Here is a 26,685-nt window from a genome sequence, read left to right on the forward strand (position 1 = left end):
AGCAACCCCTGTCTATTAGACAAAAAATGCTGGGAACTGTCTGTGTGGAGTTTGCACATTCTCCCAGTGTCTGCGTAGATTTCCTCCGGGTGCTCCGGTTTCCTCCCACACTCCAAAGATGTGCAAGTCAGCTGAATTGGCCATGCTAAATTGCCCAGAGTGTTAGGTGCATTAGTCAGAGGGAAATGGGTCTGGTTGGTGTGGACTTGTTGGGATGAAGGGCCTGTTTCCATACTGTAGGGAATCTAATCTAGTCAAATCTCAAATCACAGCGAGTCAGGCAGTATCTGTGAAGACAGAGCAAGCTAACCTTTCTAGTGTGGAGGGGACAGCATCTATTTGATAGTGAGGTGGGGTAGAGTGCTGAGGGAGAAAAGGTGTTGATAGTGCACTGGCAGAGGGAAGAGCGAAACTTCCTCAGGGCTTTCCTTCATATCAGTCCAGGTAACATCCTGATAAATCTTCTCTGCACCCTCTCCAGATTAAATATTAACATCCTGTTTCCAAATGTTTCGATATTTTACGGATGTCCAAGGATATCTTTTGATAAAACAGGATGAAACATGCTCGCACATCTCCAGTAAAACATTTTTTGTGAAGGAAGAAAATGTTTTTCAGATGAAGTGTGTAGTGAGGTAATTAGGTGCGGTCATCATGATGTAAATCAATTCATTGACTTTAGTAAAAGTGTCTTTTATAAAGAAGTCAAAGATCCGATTCCAGCCAATGAATTAGAAAGTTAATACTTGATACAAACACATCTCCATGGCAACTACAATTACTAAGTTATTGTCCACATCGAATTCAAAACATCAACATTCTCAAAGTTTCAGATTAGAAGAAAAAAACAAGCATTTCTAAATTGCCTTATTACTACAATGCAGTCAGCTGTTAAAGCTGAGGGAAAGTTTGTTATGTTATTAAAAAACAAGATCAATATTCTGCAAGTTTGCATTATTTTAAATTCATTTCTCCCTGATGCAGTCAGGAAGTGCGCTAAGTTCCTAAACCTGAAGGTATAGGGCATTAGCAGATACTGAAGAATTGGGAGGAGGTAGTCGGACGATGCAACGGAGGGAATGAATGAAGTAGAACATTGATTTGGCAAGACTTTTGAAATGTATGGAGAGATTGAGGGACTTGTGCAGAGATTTTAGAGAATAGAGACACAGTGGTTGGAGGATCCACCAAAGCTTATGGAGCAAATGCTTTAATGGACAAACTTGAAGGGTAGAATCAAGGATGCTATGCAGAGAAAGGTGAAGGAAAACCTTTGAAAAATATAAGAATGAAGATAGTTGTGAGATACAGGATTAAAGCACCCATGCTTGAGAGTCTAATTTTAATTCCTAACAAAATCCTGAAGCTTCAAGAGGGAGCAAATCAGAGACAGAAAGAAAAAAACTTGATATTATTCTGTTTTTGTGCATCTTCTAGTTTTTACTTTAGAGTAACACAGGTCTTGGCTTAGAGGAAACAAACACAGAGAATGCTCAAGAAACTCATCAGGTCAGGCTGAAAAACAGTTATGCCAGACTCAAAACGTTAATTTGGTTTATCTCGCCACAAATGCTGCCAGACCTGTTGAGTTTATCCATTATTCACTGGATTAATTTCGGGTTTCCAGCATCTATAGTATTTTGCTTTTATTAAAGACTTACATGGGCTAATTATGTGGCTACCTTATCGGCTGTAGTTTGACAATTAGTCAAGTTGTTCAAGGAATTAATGTCATGAAGAAGTACAGGCAATACTTTCCCTAAAATAAACAAATAACAGTATAATAGGGAAAGTGTGTTCCAAGATAACTAGAACAATGTACTGCACTGAAATCTGAATCATAAATGACGCTTTGAAATATTGAAGAAAACAAAATTCTAAGCTTAATTATTTAGAAAGCGGAAATCTTTCATTTTCCTGATGATAATGGTCAGAAGTGATGGACAGTGCGATACATAAACACAAGTCACATTTCAGTAGGAAGCTTTAGAAAGTTCAGTTAGGTTTCTCTTAAATGAAATGGCTGAGGACTTCACCTCATTTTACTGTACAGAATACACTTTAACTCCTTTTGCTTTAGTTGTAAGGAATTAAAATGAAGATGCAAACAAAACACTCCTTAGTGGTACTGGTGAAAATTTGAATTAAATTTTAAAAAAAGCATCTTTGAGTGAGACAGTTCGACTGGTTATTGAACAACCATTGGGGCATATAAATATTAATACATTAAATTACCAAAAGTATGAATGGCATCTAGAATTTAAAAATTGTAGGTATTTTTGAAAGAAAAGTAGAGTAAGCAAATGAGTGTTGGTCTTCTCGGGAGTGAAAAGGGGTAATTAATAGACTATCGTAAGGAAATGGCAGATGAAACAAACATGTTGCTTCTGCTTCACTGTAGAGGATATGAAAATCATTCCAGTAATAGCTGCAAGTTTGGAGTTGGAAGGGAGAGAGATTTGGGTGAAATTACAATCATTCGGGAAATAGTACTGAGCAAAGCAGTCAGCAGACAAGTCATTAGGTCCTTCATTAGTTTCCTGATGAAGGGCTCCTGCCCGAAACTTCTATTTTCCTGCTCCTTGGATGCTGCCTGACCTGCTGTGCTTTTCCAGCACCGCCCTAATCTTGACTCTGATCTCCAGCATCTGCAGTCCTTACTTTCGCCTAATTCATTAGGTCCTGATGGACTTAATCCTGGGGTTTTAAATGAGATGGCTGATGATGTAGATATGTTAGTGTTAATTTTCCAAAATTCACTAGACTTTGGAAAGATTCCATCACAACTGCAAAGTAGCAAATATAACTTCTCTGTTTGAGAAGGAAGGAAAGAAAAAAGACAGGGAGCTATAAGCCAGTTAACTTGGCACCTGTTATGAGGAAGATACCAGAATTGATTTTTGAGGATGTCATAGCTGGGAACTTAAAGTATTTTGGAAGAATCAGCATACTTTTCTCAAGGAGAAATCACATTTAACCAATTCACTGGAGTTCTTCGAAGGAATAACATGCACTGTGGATAAAGAGAAGCCTATACATATACTGCAGTTGGATTTCCAGAAGACATTTGATAGGTGCCACATAAAAGAGCATCAATTAAAGTAGGAGCTCATGATGTCAACAATAACATATTAATGTGCATAGAGGATTGGCTGGCAGGAAACTGTGAGAATGCATAAATGGGTCTTTTTCTGATTGGTAGGATACGATGAGTGGAATTCTGCAGGGTCAATGTTGGGGCCTCAGCTTTTTACAATTTACATCGATGACTTAGATGAGGGGAATGGAGGCATAATAGCTAAGTGTGCAGGTGACACAAAGATTAATAGGAAAGAATGTTGTGAAGAGGACATAAGGAGAATGCAGGCCTACAGGAAATGGTCAAAATGTAGCACATGGAGTTTAAAGTGGGAAAATGCAAAGTTGTTCACTTTTGCAGGAAGAATAAAAAGCAAAGAATTACTTAACAGGAGAACAACTGCAGAATTCTGAGTTGCAGAGAGATTTAGGTGTTCTGGTGCATGAATCACATCAAATATCAGTGTGTGAAGGTACAGCACGTAATCAAGAAGGTTAATGAAATGCTCACCTTTTCCTATAAGAGCAAATGAACAGAGAAAATAGGACACGTCTTGAATACTGTGTGCAGTTTTGTTCTCCTTATTTAAGGATGGGTGTAAATACATTAGAGGTGGTTTGCTAGACTGATTACTGGAACAAATGGGTTATCTTACAAGGAAAGACTGGACCAGCTAGACTTGTTCCACTGTGATTTATAAGAATGAGTGCCACTTAATTGAAGTGTATGGAAACCTGGATGGGTTTGACAAGGTAGATGCAAAAAGGATGTTTCCTTTTGTGCATGAGTCCAGAATTAGGAGCACAGTTTAGAAATTAGAGGTTTCCAATTTAGGGCAGAGATGAGGAGAGTTTTTTTTCTTTCAGAGGGTCATGTGAATTTGAATCTCTTGTTCTCAGAAGTTGATGGGAAAGGATCACTGAATATCTTTAAGGTAGAAAAAGATAAATTCTTGTCAGGCAAGGGGACTATGGAGATTGACGGGAATGTGGAATTCGAAATACAAACACTTCAGTCATGATCTTAATGAATGGTGGAGCTGTCTTAAAGGACCAAATGGCCCACTTCTGCTCCTCTTCATATCTTTGTATGTCAGAGGAACAGGGCTCCTTCCAAATGTGACTTCCTTGTTCAGAGGACAGAATTAGTTCTGACCATGCTCTGATATGGTCAAGTAGACAATCATTTTAAGTTAGGTTGACTTAAGACGTTCAACCAGCAAATTCATCTAATGTAGATTATCTCTCATTCAATTATGTCCCTTAACGTGCAGTTTCTATTGTAGCCCAAAGTTGGTGCAAGTAAAAATTGGAGAAATCGGTTAACCTAGAGGAACTCGATGCAGAATGGATGTTACATACTTCCTAAATACTACAATTTATCCAGAACATTAGCATTTTATTATTTATCAGCAGGGTCAGACTCTAACCATGATAGATGATTGAGCATTAGACTCCAGACAGTGTCTGTGAATAATTGGAAAGGCAGGTGTGATTTCTTTGCTTTCTCATACTGAAATACAAAATTAAATTATTTTGATGTTACATTACATATTCGTTAGTTTAATCTGCCTTGACATAACACTTTACTTTCTGGCTGTGCTTCTGTTCTCAGGTTGAGATTCTGGTTGGTCTGTCTTCCAGTGCTGTGTAAAAACCTGCTAATTCAGATTCCAGTTCCGTCAATCTGTTTATTACACAACGTCTCTGTAAGTCCAGCATTGACAGCACATCCCTTGCCTGCGAGAGATTTTTCAACAGATTGCGGAAATCTTCCAAAAGTGACTTACACTCTTCCCCAGGCTCCTGAATCAATGAAACACAAAGAGATTCCAGAACAAACATGAAGACAACCTAAAATTTCAGATAGAATTAATTATTACTTGCATAGGTCCCAAAGTCATTGAGCTGTACAACACCAAACAGTCCTATTTGCCAGCATTTGGCACATATCCCTCTCAACCCTACCTAATCACATACCCATCCAGATGCCTTTTAAATGTTATAATTGTAATGGTCTCTATCACTTCCTATGGCACTCATTTCATGCATGTTCTCTGTGTGAAAAAATTTCCCCTTTAAATCGTTCCCCTCTTGCTTTAAACCCATACCCTTTAGTGTTGGACTCCTCCACCCTGGGGAAAAGACCTTGCCTATTTATCTTATTTCTGTCCCTCATGATTTGAACAGAATAATAATTGGCAATGAAGGAACATTTCAAATCACAAATTAGGCCCTGCATTGACAGGGCAAATTGCTTTTGACAAGGTAGCAAATGCCTTTTAGGGAACCATTTGTCTTATGCATCCTTATCTGATCAGCATATTACTGGCAGTTCTAGTACTGGAGTACCATGCTCCCACCATGTGGAATGCTCCAGAATTCCCTGAGTCTTCATTTTCTTCTTTAAAAACTCTGACAATAGTTTTGAACACCAGATGATGCCATTAATAAAACATCTAGGAACATTTTCAAACCACTACGCCAGTTCATGTTACAATGGATTTTTAGTGAGGGAAGAATATTGGGGATGGCCTCAACCAGGACCTTGGATTCATGTCACACGACAGGTGACCCCATTGCACTATACACACACCCTTACACTCCTACACACACACAGACACTCCTACACACACATACATATAAGTTTGTAGGGTGAATTTGTACTTGGAGAGTTATATTTTACTTTGCTCAAAAACTGTGGGACTCCATGTAAGATTCTGTAAATTCATTTTGTTTAGATTAGTACCACTCTAAACATTGTGGCACAGACAGTATCTCACAGGGGAGCTCACACCTTCAATACACTGAGCTGACAGACACCAATTGTTAAAGTTCACTTGAGAATGTAATATTTTAAAAAGGTTTTGTGATTTACGTAAGAAAGAACTGAAACCAACGTGGTCATTCTAACAGATGAGAGACTTAACAACAATCCAGGTCTTTTTCAATATATAATTTCAGTTACATCACACTGTAAATGTTTGCTATAAATTCTGTGTCTTACAATCTTGTACTCCACAACCACCTGATGAAGGAGTAGCACTCCGAAAGCTAGTGCTTCCAATTAAACCTATTGGACTATAACCTGGGGTTGTGTGACTTTTAACTTTGGACACCCCCTCCAGTCCAACCCTGGCATTTTCAAATCAAGAATATTAATAAAAGAGATCTCTCTTTCTTAAAGACAAGACAATAATGTACATTTATTTCAGAGAAAATTATGTTGATTTGATATTTAACAAGAAATTTTGTAAATATATTAAGTAAATTAAAATTTAGGCTAATATAATATTATTGTATTTTGAGATTGTGACAGTTATTGTTACCCTGAATTGACTGGTTAGTTAACACATTTAATTTAAAAACAATGCAGAGAGTGCGCTGGTTATGAGGAGTCAAAAAGACTGGATTTTGTGCACATCTTCCTCAGCTGTCAGCTGCCAATTCCATTAGGAATCCTGTTGGGCCAGTTCTAATTTGTGCAGATGCTCCAGGAAAGAGCAAAATTAAATACCTGGATATATATTATTATATAGTGATTTCCACAGAAACAAAATACATTCAGGGAAAAATTATCCAATATTTTGTATTTATGGCTCTCTAACCTGTGCCAAGTTTGCCTGGATTCTTAGCTCCTGCTCCAGATGTTCAAGTTGTTGGTTTTCCTCTGCAATCTTGGTTGTGTAAAGAGAAAATGCTTCATTTGTTTCATCTATTTCTTCTTCCAGTTCTGCAATTCTGGTCTACAATAAAAGTATGTAATTGTGCCTTAGCAAGTCAGAGATTTCTCAGTTCTCATGACACAATTATCTGATAGAAATGCATACTGCTGAAGAGAATTTGACGCACGTAGCTAGATGTTTGCCTTGCCATGTGTATAGTTATACTTAAAGATCTCTTGACTTTATACTGTTTCATAATAATTAGATTTTCTAACTTTAATGTTATAAAAATATTTCCCTTAGAATACATTGCAAACACAGCAGGATACATCTTTTGTAACATGAATTTGATTTTCTTGTTTTGCAGCTTAGCATGGTTGGGCAATGATGCACTTCAAATGTGACTTTATTTTAAATGTATTTCCTCTTCCTGCCTTGAGGGCAATGAATCATCCTCCTGCACAATCCAGCAGTGTCGGCAGCTCTCGGGCATTGTGCCAAGGTGGCCAATTTCCAAGAAAGGTCACTGGGCTAAGACCAGAAGTTGCATTTTTGGCCGGGTTTCTTCTTCCTTAGACAAAGTGCCAGAGGGAATGTGTTTCTTCTGCTGTGGAACCCAATATTATTGCACAGTTAGTCAATCAAGACCTAGAGTCAAAACTTTAAGCACAGCCACAGGAATCATTAAGGCTGACTTACTTGGCGAAATTCAGCTTTGGTAATATTGGATTAAAGAAACAAAATAACAAAGTTCAATGTAATGAAAAGTACATAATTTTTATATACTAATTATAGTCTTTAGAATTTGGATTTCGAAATAAATGTAAGTTGATGTTAATTTCCTCTGTGAAGTGTTTTCTTTCAAAAGAAATGTCAGAGAGGCCATAATGAAAGTGTGCTTAAATCTATTATTTATCAGAGAAAAGTGCCTAAAGACCCCACGGTGTTAATGGGAAAATGTCTATACTGTTGATAGGCAGACTAAGCCTGTAAGTTCTTAGCTTTGTTTCTAAAGCAGCAGATCTTAGGATGAGTAATTTAAAAAAAAATTCAATTCAGAAGTCACCAGCATTGAGTTTCAAAGTTAGTTTAGTTCCTCTTTTAGGAGATGATCATGGACATTCAGGGGCCAGTTATGTCAGCAGAAGAATTTTTTTTTGGTGCAACTTTCAAACCAGGAGTCTTTAGTTAGAAATCTGCAGGTTAGTAGAACTGGGTAAGTTTCGACTATCAGGTCTGTGGAAAAGTTCACATTGGCAAATTTGGAAATGACTCATTGAACGTTCTCCACAGATGACAGAAAAGGACCCAGAAGGAGTCAGTTGAGTAGAATTCTAAAGAGTTGAGTTGAATTCTAAAGAGTTGAGTTTAGGATGTAATTTCTCTGGACTTGGATTAAATAGATACGGTCAGGAAATTGGTTGGAGCCATTTTGTTGTGTTTTATATCATGTTAGCAATCTTTGATATTTTAGTAGTTTAGTTTTTTAAAATGCTTTTGTATAATAAACTTATGTTCTGTTGTTAAAGGAAATCTGCAACGTCACGTGAAAATGTCTCAGCAACTCGGCATCATGTTAACAAACTAAATTGAAACAAACATATGAGTTTTCAAGTCAGGTTTCATTCTGAGATCTGACTTGTTCAGTAGTACAATATGCTGGGATCATAAACAGTCTTCTTTTCACAAGCACAAGTTGAGGAGGTAATGATAAACTCTCATTGCAAGGAAGAAGCCAAAACTGAGATCAAAACTATATATGCTGTCTGCAAAATTAATTCACCTAGTACCACTTGCCTGCCTTTATCACCCTGTAATTTCTTTTCTCCTCTGATAATAATGCAACTGTGTTTTGAAATCATGTTTGACTCTGTCTCCACCACATTCTCAGGAACAATGGCAGAAGGAAGATGCTGCTTAATTTAATTACTGGTTATTCTGAAAATCTACTTTAATATCATTTATGTTTGCAAGCAAGGATTTTCATGCTACTTGTGAATTCTTAATTTATATACAATAGCTACATCAATAATGGACGATGTGACATCAAATAAGCAATCTCCTTTTCAGAATCACTTGTACCATACATACACAGTTGGTGCCACTCAATAGTGACTGAAGGCAATTACAATACATCAATATATTCGAGTGAAATCTAAATATGCCTCTACTCAAATTCTTACTTTCAATCCATTTTCTGCAGTTGTTACCAAATGGCCATTTCTACCTATTTTCTACTGTAGTAATTCTGGAAACATGTTTAATCATTTTAATATAACAATGGCAATAGTTTCAGGAAATGCAATTCAAATGAACTTCTTCAATCTGTGGAAAGTGCTACCTCAGCAGGCTGTGGAGGCTTGGTCATGGAGTATGTTTGAAAAAAAAGATTAATGCTTTATTTTTTAGAAACTAAAGGTATCAAGGGAAAGCAGAAATTTGCTGTTGAGATAGAGGATCAGCCATGATCGAATAGTGGAGCAGGCTTGACAGGCCAAAAGGCTACTCCTGCTTTTAAATTCCATGCTTCTATGTTGAAATTATGTTTGATCACTGAAAGATATATAGTACTGAACCTTATATGCCACTTCCATAGTATCAGGTTACCTTTCACGTCAGACAATATAATTCAGCATGTGGGAGAGATTAAATGATGGAATACCTGCATGTTATATTCTGCAACACCTTCGTCTTTATCTTCAGAATCTAGAGTAAGAAAGTCAATTTTCTTAGATTAATCAGATATATGATCTTTTGACAATGTACTTAAAATAGAGAAGCAGTTTACCCTTATCCAGAATTACCATTTCCTCCTGCTTCTAAAACTAGAAAATTGCTTCCAGAACTACTCAGCGTTAAATTAAAAGTAAGGAGGAACTTTGATTATCCAAATGAGATGGGCGGGCACTATCTTATTTGGATAATTGATTATTCAGTTAATTGATTCAATGCTGTTCCTCTGGGGCTTAGAATTTTCTGTTAAGTCTACTCCCCATTCAGGAGATGGGGCTGCAAACCCCACCTGACCCTGCAAATCTGTCCGCACCCTCCCTCAGCCAACACTGCCCACTGCCCACCGCGCCCCCCCCCCCCCCATCTGCCCTCACAGTTGCTGCCACTTCCACCCTGTGGGAAGCCTCAATTGCCAACGTCACTTTCACCTCAAGTGCCATCAACTGAGTACCTAACTGAAATGTTGCCCTCACCGCTCGTGACGTCACTTCCGTTCCTGTTAACCCAGCCGTAAGCCCCACTTCCAGCCCCTTTGTGAGCCTCAGTTCCGTTTGTGATGTCACTACGACCCTATAACCATGCCCACTCAAGCTACTGTCTCCGCCCCCACCTTGAGCTCCAGCTCCACTCCAGGTCCTAGCTCCCATCCCTGTCGTGTCTTCACCATCCCCCCCAAGCTCCCTTACATGGAGGACAAACATTTAGTTTGCAGTAAAGGCCTCACCTTTATTCCTTTACGGTCTCAGATTAATGAGTTTGACACATGCTGCAACCTTGAACATTTCTTCTGCCACCTTCGCCTCCGTGCCTACTTTTTTAACCAAGACACCCGCCCACCCACCAAGGACCCCTTCTCCCACCTGGACTCCCTATGCAGGCCTGTTACTCGCCCTTGACCTCTTCATTTCAAACTGCCGCCGTGACATCGACTGCCTCAACCAGTCCACCCCCCTCACCCACTCTAACCTCCTGCCCTCAATGCGCAGCCCTCCACTCCCTCCGCTCCAACCCAAACCTCACCATCAAACTCGCAGACATGGGGGTGGCACAGTAGTAGTGTGGTGCACTGACCTCTACACTGCTGAAGCCAGGTGCCAACTTGCAGACACCTCCTCCTACTGCCCCTCAACCACGACCTCACCTCCCATCACCAAACCATTATCTCCCAGACCATCCACAACCTCATCACCTCTGGGGATCTCCCATCCACAGTCTCCAACCTCATTGTCCATGAACCCTACATTGTCCAATTCTAACTCCTTCCCAAGATTCCCCTTGGTTGACCCATTATCTCAGCCTGCTCTTGTCCCACCGAAGTCATCTCCTCCTACCTTGACACTGTCCTGTCCCCCTTAGTCCAGTAACTCCCCACTTATGTTCGTGACACCACCCATGCCCTTTCGCCTCCTCCAAGATTTCTGTTTCCCCGGCCCACAATGCCTCATCTTCACCTTGGTCATCCAATCCCTGTACACATTGATCCGCTACGACGAAGGTCTCCAAGCCCTCCATTTCATCCTCCCATGCCCGTCCCAACCAGTACCCTTCCACTGACACCCTCATCTGCCTGGCTGATCTGGTCCTCACCCTCAACATATTCTCCTTCCAATCCTCCCATTTCCTCCAAACCAAAGGGGTAGCCATGGGCACCTGCATGGGACCCAGCTATGCCTGCCTATTTGTGGAACAGTCCATCTTCTGCAATTACACCGGCACTACCCCCCACCTGTTCCTTGCTACATTGATGATTGTATCGGTGCTGCCTCATGTTTCCACGAGGAGTTTGAACAGTTCATCAACTTTATCAACACCTTCCAGCCCAACATCAAATTCACTTGGACCATCTTAGAAACCTCCCTCCCCTTCCTGGACCTCTCCATCCCCCTCTCTGACGACCGACTAACCACAGTAGTGTACCACAAGCCTACGAACTTCCACAGCTACCTAGACTATACCTGGTCCCACCCTACCTCCTGTAAAAACACCATCCCTTATTCCCAATTCCTCTGCCTCCACCACATCTGTTCCGAGGATGACCAATTCCACCTCAGGAAGTCCCAGGTGGCCTCCTTCTCCCACGATCACAATTTCCCTTCCCACGTGGTTGATGATGCCCTCCAGCATATCTCCTCCACTTCACGCACCACCGTCCTTCAACCCCACCTCTCCCAACGTAACAAGGACAACCTCTCTGGTCCTCACCTTCCATCCCACAAACCTCTGCATACAATGTATCATCCTCTACCACTTTCACCACCTCTAAACGAACCCCACCAGCAGAGACATACTTCCCTCCCCATACCTATCAGCATTCCGAAAAGACCATTCCCTCCATGACTCCCTTGTCACGTCTACACCCCGCACCAGTCCACACCCTATTCCTGGCACCTTTCCCTGCCACTGCAGGAAATGCAAAACCTGCGCCCTCACCACTTCCCTCATCTCCGTCCAAGGCCCCAAGGGATCCTTCCACATCAATCAGAAATTTACCTGTACCTCTGCCAATGTCATCCACTGCATCTGTTGCACCCAGTGTGGTCTCCTCTACATCGGGGAGACAGGATGGCTTCTTGCGGATCATTTCAGAGATTATCTCTGGGGCACCCGCACCCACCAACCTCACCCGCCCCATGGCTGAACACCTCAACTCCCCCTCCCACTGCGTCAACGACATGCAGGTCCTGGGCCTTTTCCACGGCCAAACCGTTACCACCCGATGCCTGGATGACAAATGCCTCATATTCCACCTTGGGACCCTGCAACCGCATGGGATAAATGTGGATTTCAACAGCTTCCTCATTTCTCGTCCCAAACCTCCAACTTAGCACTGCCCTCCAGACCTGTCCATCACTCCCCCATCTGACCTATCACCTTCTCCTTCCCTTTCTGAGATCCCTTCCCCCAAACCCCACCCCTCCCATTTATCTCTCGGCCCCGACCGTTAAGCCTCATTCCTGATGAAGGGCTTATGTCCAAAACGGCGATTCTCCTGCTCCTCAGATGCTGCCTGACCTGCTGCACTTTTCCAGCACCACACTCTCGACTCTGACCTCCAGCATCTGCAGTCCTCACTTTCTCCTAGTTGTTATTTCATGTCCATTTCTAGTAACAAAATCAGAATTGTTCATGAGAAATGTTAAAAAAAAGTTTCAAACCCCAATTTTTTTCCAAACTGATCTTGACGTCAAATTAGCTGCCACTGTGTGAGAATGACATAATGAAACAAATAACCTGGAGAGACAAAAAAAACTGCAGATGCTTGAATCTTAGGTAGACAAACTGGAGGCTGGAAGAACATAGCAAGCCAGGCAGCATCAGGAGGTGAAGAAGTCAACGTTTCGGTAGTAACCCTTCTTCAGGACTAGATGTGGGGTAGGGGGAGCTACAGATAAAGGGGAGGTGAGGAGATTAGCAGAATGATGAGGTCCTCATTTTTCACGTCTCTAACAGTTACATTCCATTCTTTTCGTAACATTCTGTAAATATTGAAGTTTTTTTTACATTAAATAAGAACATGGGTGACATGATTATAACATTAAAAAATGTAAATGTTATATAGAAATGTTTCAACTGCTCTTAAATTACCCATTTCAGGATGAATTGCAGCTGCTGTTTTTCCCTCCAGTATTGGGAATTTCCTCGAAGTTCCTGAAGGCTCCAGGATTTGTTGTCCCATGCTGTGCAGTGTAAAGAATGTGTATTTCTTAAGTCTGAAAATTAAAAAGTTGTGTTAAATGGTGGGAAGGTGAAGGAAAGCAAGCTATGCTGAGTGAAATTAGATTTTAAAAAGCTGCCTGTCTTATGTTGAGCTCTGGGTAGTTGGTGTATAGTGCTGACACCAAAGCACCTACTGAGTCGAAACAGCCTGCCTAATACTTACCAATGGTAGAGGTTAAAATCATGGCAAGTCTTAAGCAGAAAAGGCACCTCTCTTACATAACTTTAAAGTAGCCTCTTGTAAGATAGCAATAGGGGCAAGTTTCATTGACTAGTTAGGCATAATTATGTAAAATTATCAGCAGTCAGGTATGTCTAATCTAAACCCATTGGGATCTCATGTAATATTGCCCAATTATCCACCCAAATAATATGTGACATCATTAAACTGGGTTGAGGTTAATGCAACTTCAATGTTAACTCTTTACAAATCATTATTGCGCACAACATCCTTTTCTTAATGAATTTGTCATAGGAAGATTTTAAGTTGTTTTATTTCTCTGCTTGGCCAAAAGTGTTAACTCTTGGTATTGATATATTCAGAAGGCAACATAACAGCAACTTATATATATGCACCACCTGTAAAATAGTAAAACATTACAAAGACATCACAAGAGCAATATTAGACAAAAATCTGACAAATAGCTACATTAGGAGGTATTAGGACATGTAGTCAAACGTTTGATCAAAAAGTAGGTACTAATGTGCTTTGTAAAAAAGGAGAGGGAGTTAGGGGTATGTTTGTAAGGAAATTATATATCTTATAGATGGGAACTTTGAGGTAAATCGACAATATTTTGTGTCACGTTGCTGTATGACAAATATATTTGGCGGCCAATTCCTCAACAAAAAAAACTCCACTGTCACTTGTGAGAATCTCTAGTTGATAAAATTCCATGTTTTTTTTAAACATCAATAAATTTCTGTGAAATGTTATTTGCAAGTTTGATTATTTGGAAATGTTTAGTTTTAGGATAAACTCTAGTTTATATTTATACTCAGAATCAATGATTTGTGATGCTAACCCACTACAAGCCAAAGGCAGCTCATTGGCATTGTGGATAAAATTCTAAAGCTTGCTTTTAACCACTTTCAAATGTGAGAACAGATTGATTAACTACAGCACCAGAAGATATATTCAGTACTGTGCGGAAAGAACACAAACAACGATTCCATCTCAGACTGTCTCTCCCAATTCTCTAGCAATATAACATTAGGGAGATTGTATTTTGATTTTATTGTCTGTCTTATTTTCTTTTACATTCTGGATCTTCAAACACAAACTAGGCTACAAACACAATTATTTAACAGCCAATTTATCTTAATTTTAAAATTGGTCCTAGGTATGACTCTACGTCTATGTCTAGTTGAAGAAAATTATTCCATGTCGAGTGCTGCTTGAAATGTTAAAACATAATATTTGCAAATGAATTGGTGGGCATATCCTGCTCTTTTTAAAATATAATTTACACATATCAACAAATGTAGTGTTGTCAACAAGGTGCAAAACATATACTGGCTTATACTTACACAACCTATTTAATGAAAATAAATACATTATTGAATATGATTTAAGCACCAGATCAGTGTTACTTCTAGGCTGGACTCAGCTTCCGTGATGATAAACTGGCTTTTATAGAGTGAGGAAAGAAGTGGTGGTGCCAGTTGAAATCTTGGCAACGAATTTTTGTCCATGACTTATTGGTATGCACACTGTCATTCATTTTTTTTCTTATTATGGTTTTTGCAAATTTAGCTAGACATGTTCTAAATAATTAGACAAAGTTAAAAATCTAATATCTTTATAATTCCACTTTCCAAAATCTATTGAACAGTTTAGTTTCCCTGTATGACAGTGTGCACTGTCATTCATTTTTTTTCTTATTATGGTTTTTGCAAATTTAGCTAGACATGTTCTGTAAATGGGCCAACACGGAAAGGTTGGATAAGGGCATGAAAATTTTTAACCCATCGCCAAAGTCTTGAGTTGGAGCTTGCCGCCATTGAATGGTCATGCTGTTTACAACATTTAAATAAGTCCCTGCACTTCATTGGATTATGTTTCATTAAAATGAACTGAATTTGCAATTTTAATATTTTTACAGGGAAACTAAACTGTTCAATAGATTTTGGAAAGTGGAATTATAATGATATTAGCATTTGGTGGTTGACTATTAGTCAGTGCTTCAAAGTAGAGAGCACCACGTTACTACATGGAATGTCTTGTGGGAAGATACCTACCTTTCCTTTAGGATTTCTTCAGTAAATTTTGTTTCAGGTGGTACTTTGATGTGGATAAGATCCTCAAAAATTGACTGAACGTAAGTTAGTTGTTTATCTTTGTTTCGGTTTTCGGAATCCTGTAAAATGGAAACAGCACCACAATTCACACTCAAACAGTGACTTAACAAGGTTAAGTGATGAAGTGTGAGGAGGCAGCAGTTATTACACATAAGAAAGTGGAACATCTAGCTGTGAACAGTTAATTGGCTTCACATGTTGGTAAAGGCAAGACAATGTGCATTATTCTGTAGCAACAAGAGGGGGTCTCTAACAAAAAGTACAAGTGAAAAATCTTGAAAATGGGAGTGTGGCTGACATATTGCAGCTAATCACAAATGCAGTGAGGAACAACCACATTTTCACTGAAATAGCAATTAGAATACTGCATCTAACTACCAGACCGAAGGAGCTCTGATTGCTTGTAATTTCAAATAAACCTGCTGGACTATAACCTGCGTCATGTGATTTTTAACTTTGTCTAATTCTAAAGGAATCCTTGAATGTACAAACAGATTGCAGTAGGTTACAGACAAAGGAACTATGGTAATTTTAGGGCTGAACACAAATTTGTGCTAATAATGAGAAATGGAATCAATTTTGTTTCTTCATCGGAAAGAATGAAAAAAGATAAAGTAAAGGCCAATAAGTTAAATTAGAAAGGAATGGATGAAATGAAAGATTTGAGGTTTATTTTCTGAATACATGTTACGAGTAAAAAACAACATGCAAATAATGTCGTAAAATATATGAAAATCAGCCATCAATAATGTGAAGTGTTAGTGTGGAAATTATAGCTTCAATTTAAGAAAAGGATGAGGATGACTTTTTTATTGCAGAGATATATGACCCATCAGATATGGTTCAGCAATCATCAGCATTTAAATTGGAGATGCTTGAAATTGAATTGGTTGGACTCCAGAGATCACAGTCAGGATAGAAATATTAGTTCATAAAAATGCATTAAAACAAGTTATAGAGGAGCAGTCTAGACATTCTTTGCTAACAACCTTCTCTCAGTTACTGGTCATCCATAATTCACACTTAGTTCTCAGCTCAACAAAGAAACCAACACAAGTACATTGCGCCACTGCTGTTACAATGAAATGAAAAGTTGGAAAGGTAGATGGTTTTAATGCATTGTGGATGCTATGACACAAAGTGATCTATTGTGGTAAAAAGAAGTCTAAAACAGTTGTTTTTTATAGTTACACAATTTTTTACTTTATGCCGGTTATAAATTGGAGGAACAAACTAAACTAAATAGACCAACTACTTGTGCTCTGTGCTTTAACATTTATAATAGAGTAACAAATTTATTCTGCAAAATATATATAATAGCTTTGAAAAATTAATTAAGAATTCATGAAATGGGTAATTCTAGTGAGGTATTGAGAAATAACTTTAGAAGTAAAGACCAATACAGACTAAAACATGACAGTATTTTCCCAGATGACTACTCCAGGTACTTGTGGCATTTTCTACCAATACCAGTATGTGATATGTGACATTGGGTTTGGGTTGTGAGATTGTGCACTGTCACCAACCCTCCTTTGTCTTGGGCCTACCTAATCATTATTGGTAGAGGATACACCACTATGCAGCATCTAGAGAATAGCTAGTCTTAGATAACAAGGATGCTTATTGCAACAGTACAAACACATTTGGTCCATCATACTAGGTCCTGACAGAGTTTGCACAGATGCATCTGTTCCCTTACTAGTTAGAACTCTTCATTTCCACCCACAGACAATGACATCTGTAGAATGTATGGAGTAAACATAACATGAACAATCATCTTTCAGAACCATCACCTTAGGCAACAGTCACTCTCAATTGAAACTGAAAATTGCAAATTTAGGAGGAGTTATATAAGTGGTAGATTTCTTGTTTTATGGACAAATGAGAAATAAACACACAGCCAAGCTTATTCAAACTAGTTGAGTTCAACAGGTGTGTGTGTGTGTGTGAGACAGAGAGAGCGAGAGAAAGAACTATAAAAATAGTGAATTGGACTTTTCAGTTGTTTTGACAGAGTCCTCTATTAGCAGAAGGCATTAGCTCCAGTTGAAAATGATGACTGAACAATAGTGGTAGCTGTTCTTAATAAAAATGGATCAATAAATTTCTTGAAAGAAAATGACAATATTCAGTATTGTGATATAGTTGGAGTAGATTTTCATGATGTGACAGTGTAAAATGGAATAGCAAATGGACATCTGGCAATTCCTCTCTCCTGATTTATGCATTGTATTCATGAATGCACTGAGTTTTCACAACCTTTTGCATGATGTAAAGAAGATTGAGTCTATTTGCAATTCTTCAAGGAAGCTCTGCTAATTAAGCTGGAACTGTTTTTCTATTAGGGAATAGCTTTAAAGTTTCTAAATAGTAAAGTATTTAATTTTGTAAAAATGTTTGCATACCCCAATTAAACTAGCACAAAGCTCAGTGTAGATTTTATCTCATATTCAATGATTTTAAATCAAGTTTCTCAAAGCTGAAAAATTGAGCACTGATTAAAAATGCTATTATTTTTGTGATAAACCTATTTTCAGCTGTGGTGAGACACTTTCTAACATTACCACTCTTGAATGAGATTTGTTTACAAATACGTTTTATTATGATATTCAATTGTGTTCATTCATGGAGGTTTTTCTAATTGTAATTATGCAAATAAATATGGGTGAAAAAAATCCCAATCTGTTCCTAAATAAAAACCAAAAGAACTAAAAGATGGTGTAGATCAACAACAGAAACTGACATTGCTGGAAAAGCTCAGCAGGTCTGACAGCATCTATGAAGAGAAACCAGAGTTAATGTTTCGGGTCTGGTTGAGAAAGGGTCACTGCATCTGAAACATTAATTCTGATTTCTCTCTATAGATGCTTTAAGACCTATTGAGCTTTTCCTACAATTTAATCCTGTTTGCACTTAAAGCAGAAATGCTACTCCAGGAAGTCTAATCATTTCAGACCCTAATGGAACTACCAGCAAAATTTTACTTTACCAGATTCCAATGACCATATCACTACAGGCTAGACATTCCATGATTTGTTACCAATATTTTTGTATCTTTGCTGTCGTCTGTCCCATTATCAGTGGTGTCACAGCACATTAAGAACAGAGTGGTGCCTACAGCGGCAACAGCACGCTCAAACTCCTCAGTGAAGATGTGATGACTATCATTTATTTGGGTTCCTAAAAATAGAGAGAATTTAATAAAAGCACATCCGCCAGTTATTTGCAAAATAAAACTTAATATGTTTATGCTAGTTTAATACTACATAAGCATGCAGTTCACATTTTAATTTGCTAACATTATAAGTATTATATTCATGACAATAGTGCAAGATTGCTTGACATATCAACTGCTTTGCCTTCTGTGCTAGTGGCATTAACTACTTTCTTAAATAAGAACTGTGGTGCAGAATTAATCAGGAGTAATTGCTGTTCTTTGTGTAACTACCTGCTAAGACTCACATTCCAAACAATGTTTCATTTGAAAAATATGCAAAATAGTAAGTATGGAAGTATGTTACATACATTGATCGCTCCTTCTTTGTAGTTTTGTTGCAAGACCTTACTGATATTGCCTTATACTACATAATGAATAAGCAGACAAGTCAGTACTTTTGTCTACATTGTCTACTTCTCATGCAGGATTCTATCTTAAAAGCCTTTGATCATATAACTAATTAAAAAAAAACTTCTAATTTCTGTTTCCTCACTGCATTTTACTGTATTCCTTCCGTTTCCCTAATGGGTTATAACCCGTTCCATTCATTGGAGCATGATGGACTTGGCTCACTCAACTTTCTTCAGATGACACACATGGTTTTTGCACTCTGCTCCTCTAACAATTCAATGGACAAAGCACTATGTCTTGCTCTATACATGCCCTTCAATTTCAATAAAAGCTTTGTTTCTTCCAATCTTTCCAAAACATTATGTCTTCTTGTCAATCAATGTTGATGTCTCAATGCTTAGTCTTTCTCCATCTAACACTGCTGGCCTTGCTATTGAACCTGATCTCAAAGGGAACTCCTACTTACTTTCCATTGCTATAGAAATGTCTAAGAAGTTCAATTTGCTTTTTTGTGTCAAGCAGCATATTTTTCTTTAAGAACGCTTAACTTGTTTAAAACAGTCTGCTTGAGACTTAAATTTTATTCTGATATCTCATGGGTAACTTCTCTAATCTCTCACATAATCATGGTTAGGATAGAAGAAAAACATCACAGTTTGATGGGTGATTGCTTGCTTAGCTCTCCAGTGAAGGTTTTTGAGACTTCCTTTATTTCATCAACATGAACAGGATTCCTATAAATGTTCCTCCTGTTTGCATATTTAAAGACACCTGCCCAAATGCTTTCATTTCATTCCTAAATTTATCACTCATCTCAATCACTTCTACTTGATTGCTCTTTTAGCCTCAGAACTGCACAACTAGAGTTTCTGTCAAATCATTTCTTCTTGCTACAATTTTCGAGCCTTTGAAGCCCAGGCTTAACAATAATGTATCAGTACCGTCTTACATAATGCATCTTTTTCATTTCTTTCAACCACAGAGCAATACTGGTCTTCCCACACAAACTATCAATTCTATACTTTTATTTGCGATTAACCTCAAGTTTGCTCATAGGAAGTACATTCTGGTTATGGCAACTTCTTTAATTCCCTTGTTATTACACTTTTATATCATGGGTCAAAGCAGTCTAACTTCAAAGTGAGCCTGAGTGAAGATGAAATAAATTACCCTATGTTAAAACTGTCTTTCATATTTTGTATATTTATCAAATGAAATACATGATTAGAATGAGTGTTTTAGCCTGAAGTTACACAAAGAATAATGCATTATTCCTGATTAATACAGCACCAAATTATCATTAATTCGTAAACACATCACATTTATGTAAATAGTGGCTGAAATATATATCTTGCACTTCAAATAAAATGGACTCTCATACAAACCAAACCCTGACTTTCAATCATTGTGTTTTGTTTACAATTGTAATTTACTAATTATTTAAGCAGTTCAGGATTGTCACATTTACATCCAAAATAATGTTCACATATTTGATTTTTTTAAATATTACTGAATAAGATGTAGGCATCACTGGCTAAGCCAAGATTTATTGCCTCTGAGAAGGAAATGGTGAGATCTCCTTTTGAACTGTTGCAGTTCAGGGTGGGGGTTGACATAGGCACTACCAGGACAGGGGATCCAGGATTTTGACCCAGTGATAATGAAGGAATGGCTATACGGTTTCAAGCCAGGATAGTGCGTAACTTGGAGGGTGTGGGATATAGGTAAAGTAGTGTTACTTCTCCAATCATAATTACTTATGCAAGGTAAATGAACTCACACCAGTGTATAATTGTTTCAGCCAAGAGCTGAGTCAACAAGAATGAAAACTATGTGAAGGAAATACATAATTGTTTCTGTATTATCTAAAATGTGCATACAAGAATGAAATGTGCCTGCAAACAATGGTAGATGTCACAGACAAATAGATAAGGTGCTGTGAGGGGAGGGTGTTAAGCTAGATATGCCTGTACAAACAGTAGTTATAAGCATCTATTTCCCGCTTCTGCAAAAACATGAACAAACCACAATCAAGAAGTCATGAAGTCATAACAAGTAAGGGAAACAGATGGTAGTGAAGGATATACCTAACAATGGCCCACAGCAGGATGTGGTCAAACAGCCTTGTGAGGCCAGAAATAAGCATTTTGTCACAGACTAGGCCAGATAAGGCAAGAGATAAACAAGAGTAATGGGTGCCGGTCTTAGAGAAGTGGGAGGAGAGAAGGGAAATAAATTACATAAATATTGTGCACTAGTTGAATTCAGTGTGTGACTGTCTTTGTACACAGTAGACACCACACCCCTCTTGCAAGAGCGAAATAAATGACACTACTGATTCAGATCTTGTCTCGGACTGAAATTATTGAAGTGAGTGAGCTTTGTTTCTCACAGAGGGGATCCCTCATTTGGTGATATTCGTGAATTTGATGTCTTTGTTTAGATGTTGAGGTAGGACCTTAGATGGCTCTGTTGAAGGAATCTTACTGAGCTGCTGCAGTGCATCTTGCAGATGGTGTGTTAGTTATTTGCAGAGGGAGTGAATGATTAGCGTGATGGATGGGCTGCCATCCAAGCTGGTGTCAAGGTTTTCTGTGTTATTGGAGCTGCACTTAGCAAGACAAGTGGAAATGATTCTCTCACATCCCTGACATGTACCTTAATAATGGTGGACTGGCTTTGGGAGTTAGGTGACAAGTTACTCATTGCAGACTTCCTAACCTCTGACCTGGTTTTAAAATCTCAGCATTTATATGGCTGGTTCTGTTCAGTATCTGGTGAAAGATAATATCAGATTGTTGATTGTTGGAAATTCAGTGATGGAATGGCCTTTCGATGTTAATGAGAGATGTGTCAATTCTCTGTTGTCAAAGACAGTCATTGTTTGGCACTTGTGGGGCATGAATGTTACTTCCCATTTATGAGCCTAAGCCTAAATGTTGTCTGAGTAATGCTGCATATAAGCACAGACTGATTCAGTATTTGAAGAGTCAAAAATTGTGCTGAACCAGCATACATCCCAACCTATGATCTCTTGATGGAAGTAAACATCATTAACAAAGTAGATGAAGGTGGTTGGGTCTAGGACATTATCATGAGGAACTCAGTGATGTGCTGAGGCTATGACTGATCTCCAAAAACCACAACTTCCGTCCTTCATGTTAGGGATAATTCCAAACAGTGGAGAGTGAACCTCCATTTCATAATTATTCTAATTTTGCCTAGCTTCCCTGTTCTCACATTTGCTCAAATGGCACCTTGATGTTAAGGATAGTCACTTTCATCTCACCTCTTGGGTACTGCTCTTTTGTCTATGTTTGGACCAAAGCTGAACTGAGTTCAGGAGCTTAGTGGATGTGGCAGAAACTGAACTAAGGATCAATTAGCAACTTATGGCTGAGCAAGTGCCACAGATAATACTAAACTGTACCCCTTATATCACTGGTGGTGTGGTAATTGTCAAGTTAGATTTGCCCTGCCTTTTGTGGATAATTACATATCTAGGTAATGGAGTGATACATTGATGATAAAGCTAACAATGTCAACGGAACACATGGATGATGCTGCATAGCCAATTATATGCAAATCCTGTATTTTCTTCACAAACGTGCAGGAATGCTTCATTATGAAGATGCAGAACTTTTTCAAAACTGATTGCAGCAATTCACTTAACCATTTTATAGTAATAGTAATATATTGTTACATGTATTTATGAAAATACAGTAAAATGTGAATAATTTCCCATGAGCCAGGACCATTTTAATTACATAAATTATAAAAAAGAAATAAATCATACAAAGTTAGGACAAATTGCATTCTTTGTTCTGTACACTGCTGCTTGATTTCCTGTTTCTTGATTTGGCCAGTTAATGTTGGGACGAACCCATCATAGATAAGAGAGGATGTAAAGAGATGAGACTTTTGTGTGTCTGGAGCAATCTGTACATACATGGCCACATAGAGCAGTGAATCTTATCATAAATCTCACCCAGCCGCTCAGTGCTCACATGCAGCAAATGCTCATTTTAAAAAAAGTTTGCTTTATAGTAAGGCTGTCTGGCCATGCTGAGCAGCAGGCCCAAAGAATACAGATAAACAAATACATGGGAGATGCTGGAAATCTGAAAATGCTGAAGAAACTCAGCAGGTCTGGCAGCAAAGTTAATGCTTCAAGTCCATTTCATTCAAAACAACAGTGGATGCAAATTTGGATTTGTCACTGAGGATGGCACACATTTGTTTTTTATACAGTCTCGTATGTTAAGAATCAATATTCTAGTCTCTGTGTTGGATTTACCATATGCATGTCCATGTCAGCTTTGAGGCCTTGCTGTATCACACTTGTGTGTATTCAAAGCCACATATTAATATACAGTGCCACATGTTTTGCAGACAGAAGGAATATCTACATTCACTGAGCCAGTTTCAACTCAACAAAACAAGTGCTAGCCATTTGCTGGCTCATTTCTCAGTGCTGCCTTGTTGAAAATATAATAAAGCCTGGCTATTAACTGTCAATCAGTATTAATGGTTGCAGTCACCATGGAAACACCTCAACCAGAGCCACTTGACAACCAATTACCACATTCTTCATATACAGTATAAATGTTGATTTTCCCCTTGAATCAGTATTGTTGCAAAATGTTCGGATGAAAACCTTTGATAAAATGTCTCTTTTTTCAGCACTACTCAAGTTCTGTCCTACCAAACAATGATTGTATAGTTAACTGCCTGTTACTGGTGTTTATGCAGGGCTTGATTTTGTGATTCCAACAGTGATCAAAGTTAATGCATTTGCCACTTTTGAGGGTCACATAAACACTGCAACAGCTGGTATGCATGCCAGTGGTGAAAACTAGAAGATACAGTACAATAGCATACTCTAAAACTGCCTCTGCTGCTCTCCCCAACTGTTATTATAAAGTGGCAAGGAACAATGGCTCATTGGCTCATTATGTGTTGTTGTCACTACTAAAGCAGACTTCTTTGCTGTCTTCTTTGGATCTGGTATTATCAGGCACAAAGCCTGCTCAGATCAATAGATAATCGATTAGGAAGCACATAAAACAACTGCAGCATATGAGAATTTTCAGGAGGTATGTGCTGATGTTTCAAATATTGCATTTCATTTGTTAATGGTCACTTTCCACTTGTAGCAAAACTTACCACGCATCCTAAATAGACTTTACTTATCTGATTCTGTTTTAAAAAAAAAGACTGAAGTGACTTTAACAAAGTTATATATTTAAAAAGTTTTAAAATTTTTATTTGAGGTTTTAGCTGATTTTGTTTTTGTTTCTAAATTGATGACTCCAATGCAAAAATCATCTTGTTGGAATAAGTGTTTAGAACATGCTACTGGAATAATTACAGACAAAGAACTACCAATCAATGGACCTGCATTGCAGTTTTTACATGGAAAAATGTTACAATTTTTATACAATCAAGCTACAAGATCTGTAGTTCAACATGGTTGGATTCTACAAACAGAAATGTCTGCAACAGGGATTCACAGTCATCTTGTCTGCAATTAAATGGATAGTAATTTGGAAACAATTTCACACTTGCACTCTGTGAGAGGCCCATGCTGCAGCAAGTTGAAAATCTCGCTCCATAAGAGTCTAACCATAAGAGTTCAGATTTTTCAGTCCTGTGAGCAGTGGGCAGACACATCAACCTTACCAATAACCACAAAATCTTACACCAAAGTCAATTAACTTCTACGGTATACCACTTAGTCCTGAATATGGGATAGACCAAATGTCCTTCCCATAGAGATACATATGACCAGTTATATTGTATAACAGTAAAGTGTAGTAACTTGTACACTTACCAGCTTTAATATGTGCCATTGTGTGAAGAATGCTGACTATAAACTCTCCTGCATTGTTGAGCCAGGTTGTCTTGATATACAATATCCTGTTGTTGGCGTCATAGTAAAAACTATTCTTGTATAAAATATTCTGGCAGGGGGCCCTTACTTCAGTGGGAATGTTGTCTGCCAGTAGGAGGGTAAGAGGAGAATGATTGCAGCTACTGCAGAGCAGGTGGGCAATGTAACACCCAAATCTATAGATCACAAAGTGGTGTGGGGGCAGACTGCCCAGGTCAGCTGGAATCAGGTTTTGATTGCTCCATGGAATGGGATCCAAAGGATTAACATCACAGCTTTCTATAATGAAATAGACATTAATGAATACAATTAAGAATTTAAAATAATTTGTGAGTGAGAGAATAATCAAGTAAAACTACGCATATTTCTCAATCCTAATTTTGTTAATCTCTAGAGATTGTGCTGCTGCTATCTGACCAAGATGAGTTCATTCAACATAGATAATGAATGAACCCCACATCTTCACAGTCTGTATGGTTGAGTTACTCACTGGATCATGATGAGAGTCTTACGACACAGTTGACATTGTCCTAGGAGACTGGTCCTAGTTTCTTTTCTCAGATGCAGAACTTCCTCCCAACAATGGATACAACTTTCAGTGTTGGGTAAATTTTAGCTTCATTCTCATTCCAGTCCAAAGAAATAACAACTATTTTTAAAGTTAATGGTCTTGGACTTGAACCCTGCCACTTTACTCAGTTAAAATAAGTTCAGATCTCACTGTCCTGTTGCAGTGGCTTGATGTTAACATTGTCTTTTCAGAATGGCACAGCTCTGTATAAATATGTGCATCATGCCCTACTGATCACCTTGTGCCTGAAATTTGCAGTTCCCATCCATGGGCCTGGAAGAGCCTCTGGCCTGGTGCAGGTGGGACTGATGGAAGTTATGATTATAAGGCCAAGACGTCAAGATCGGTTGGACTGCTATATCCCTTCCATGCACAAGTGCTACATATATTAAAACATGCTGCCCTGTTCTTTGCAGACAGAAAATTACATGTACATGCACAGTGCCAGATATCAGTTTTTTCAAAAAAATTGACAGCTACCCCTTGGTTCTTTTTAAAAGACAAATGTCTTGACCGATCTGAGTCAATCTGCCTGATCTAAATTTAAAATTTATACAATGCTTAGCAGTTAACTGTTAGTTATTGTCTAAACTGGTACAATCTCCAGGGTAAAGCCCAGCCAATTGGCATTATCTTTCTACACAATATGAATGCTGTTTTCCCTTTAGATAGGTGTTCTTGCAAATTGACCTGATAATACAGGAAGAAAAGCTTTGACAAGTTATGTTTTTTTCTCAGCAATAATCAAGTTCTCCTTGGATGCTGCCTGAACTGCTGTGCTCTTCCAGCACCACCAATCCAGAATCTGGTTTCCAGCATCTGCAGTCATTGTTTTTACCTAATAATCAAGTTCTGTACTACAACAACTAAATTTATAATAGCTGGTGTTATTCCAATATTAAGTGCTGAATATGGTATTTTTGGAGCAGAAAATCTTTACAGTATGTGTTTTAGCAACTCTTATTCATACCTGTTTTGAGGGCACAGTGGTTTTTTACGAGTGCTTGTTTAAGTTCTTCTAATTTTTTCAGAAGTGATGAGGAAACAAGAATCTCAGTTAAACCTTCATCATAGGGAAAGATTGAATCAGTGAATGAATCATGCACTGACAGGTCTTCTGTCAAAAAAAGAACATTTGTAAATATAGCTCTATAATGTA

At 38.3% G+C, this 26,685-nt stretch overlaps 2 protein-coding genes across 15 annotated transcripts in view; one reads left to right on the forward strand and one right to left on the reverse strand.

Annotated features, from left to right (window-relative positions):
- Nucleotides 1-26,685, forward strand: part of LOC122540695 (potassium-transporting ATPase alpha chain 2-like) — a 118,556-nt gene that overhangs the window by 76,498 nt on the left and 15,373 nt on the right. The window contains exon 22 of one of the 6 annotated variants that reach the window (XM_043676801.1): nt 7,111-7,173. The exons of the other annotated variants lie outside the window; for them this stretch is intronic. Within the exon in view, the coding sequence (XP_043532736.1) occupies nt 7,111-7,115 (5 nt within the window). The 3' untranslated portion in view covers nt 7,116-7,173. Of the gene's footprint in view, nt 1-7,110; nt 7,174-26,685 lie in introns of those variants that run through there. 6 annotated transcript variants of the gene reach the window in all.
- Nucleotides 307-26,685, reverse strand: part of si:ch211-286b4.4 (zonadhesin) — a 187,000-nt gene continuing 160,621 nt past the window's right edge. For 5 of the 9 annotated variants that reach the window (XM_043676792.1, XM_043676793.1, XM_043676791.1 and 2 more), the window contains 8 exons: nt 26,497-26,643; nt 24,896-25,234; nt 18,535-18,674; nt 15,435-15,553; nt 13,062-13,186; nt 9,406-9,449; nt 6,687-6,824; nt 307-4,884 (listed from right to left, as the gene is read on the reverse strand). In XM_043676792.1, coding sequence (XP_043532727.1) covers nt 4,690-4,884; nt 6,687-6,824; nt 9,406-9,449; nt 13,062-13,186; nt 15,435-15,553; nt 18,535-18,674; nt 24,896-25,234; nt 26,497-26,643 — 1,247 coding nt within the window. In that variant the 3' untranslated portion in view covers nt 307-4,689. Of the gene's footprint in view, nt 4,885-6,686; nt 6,825-7,265; nt 7,351-9,405; nt 9,450-13,061; nt 13,187-15,434; nt 15,554-18,534; nt 18,675-24,895; nt 25,235-26,496; nt 26,644-26,685 lie in introns of those variants that run through there. The other 4 variants (XM_043676797.1, XM_043676794.1, XM_043676790.1 and 1 more) reach the window with 3 other exon arrangements.

The sequence above is a fragment of the Chiloscyllium plagiosum genome, chromosome 35 (assembly GCF_004010195.1).
Source record: "Chiloscyllium plagiosum isolate BGI_BamShark_2017 chromosome 35, ASM401019v2, whole genome shotgun sequence".
NCBI classification, from domain to species: Eukaryota; Metazoa; Chordata; class Chondrichthyes; order Orectolobiformes; family Hemiscylliidae; genus Chiloscyllium; species Chiloscyllium plagiosum.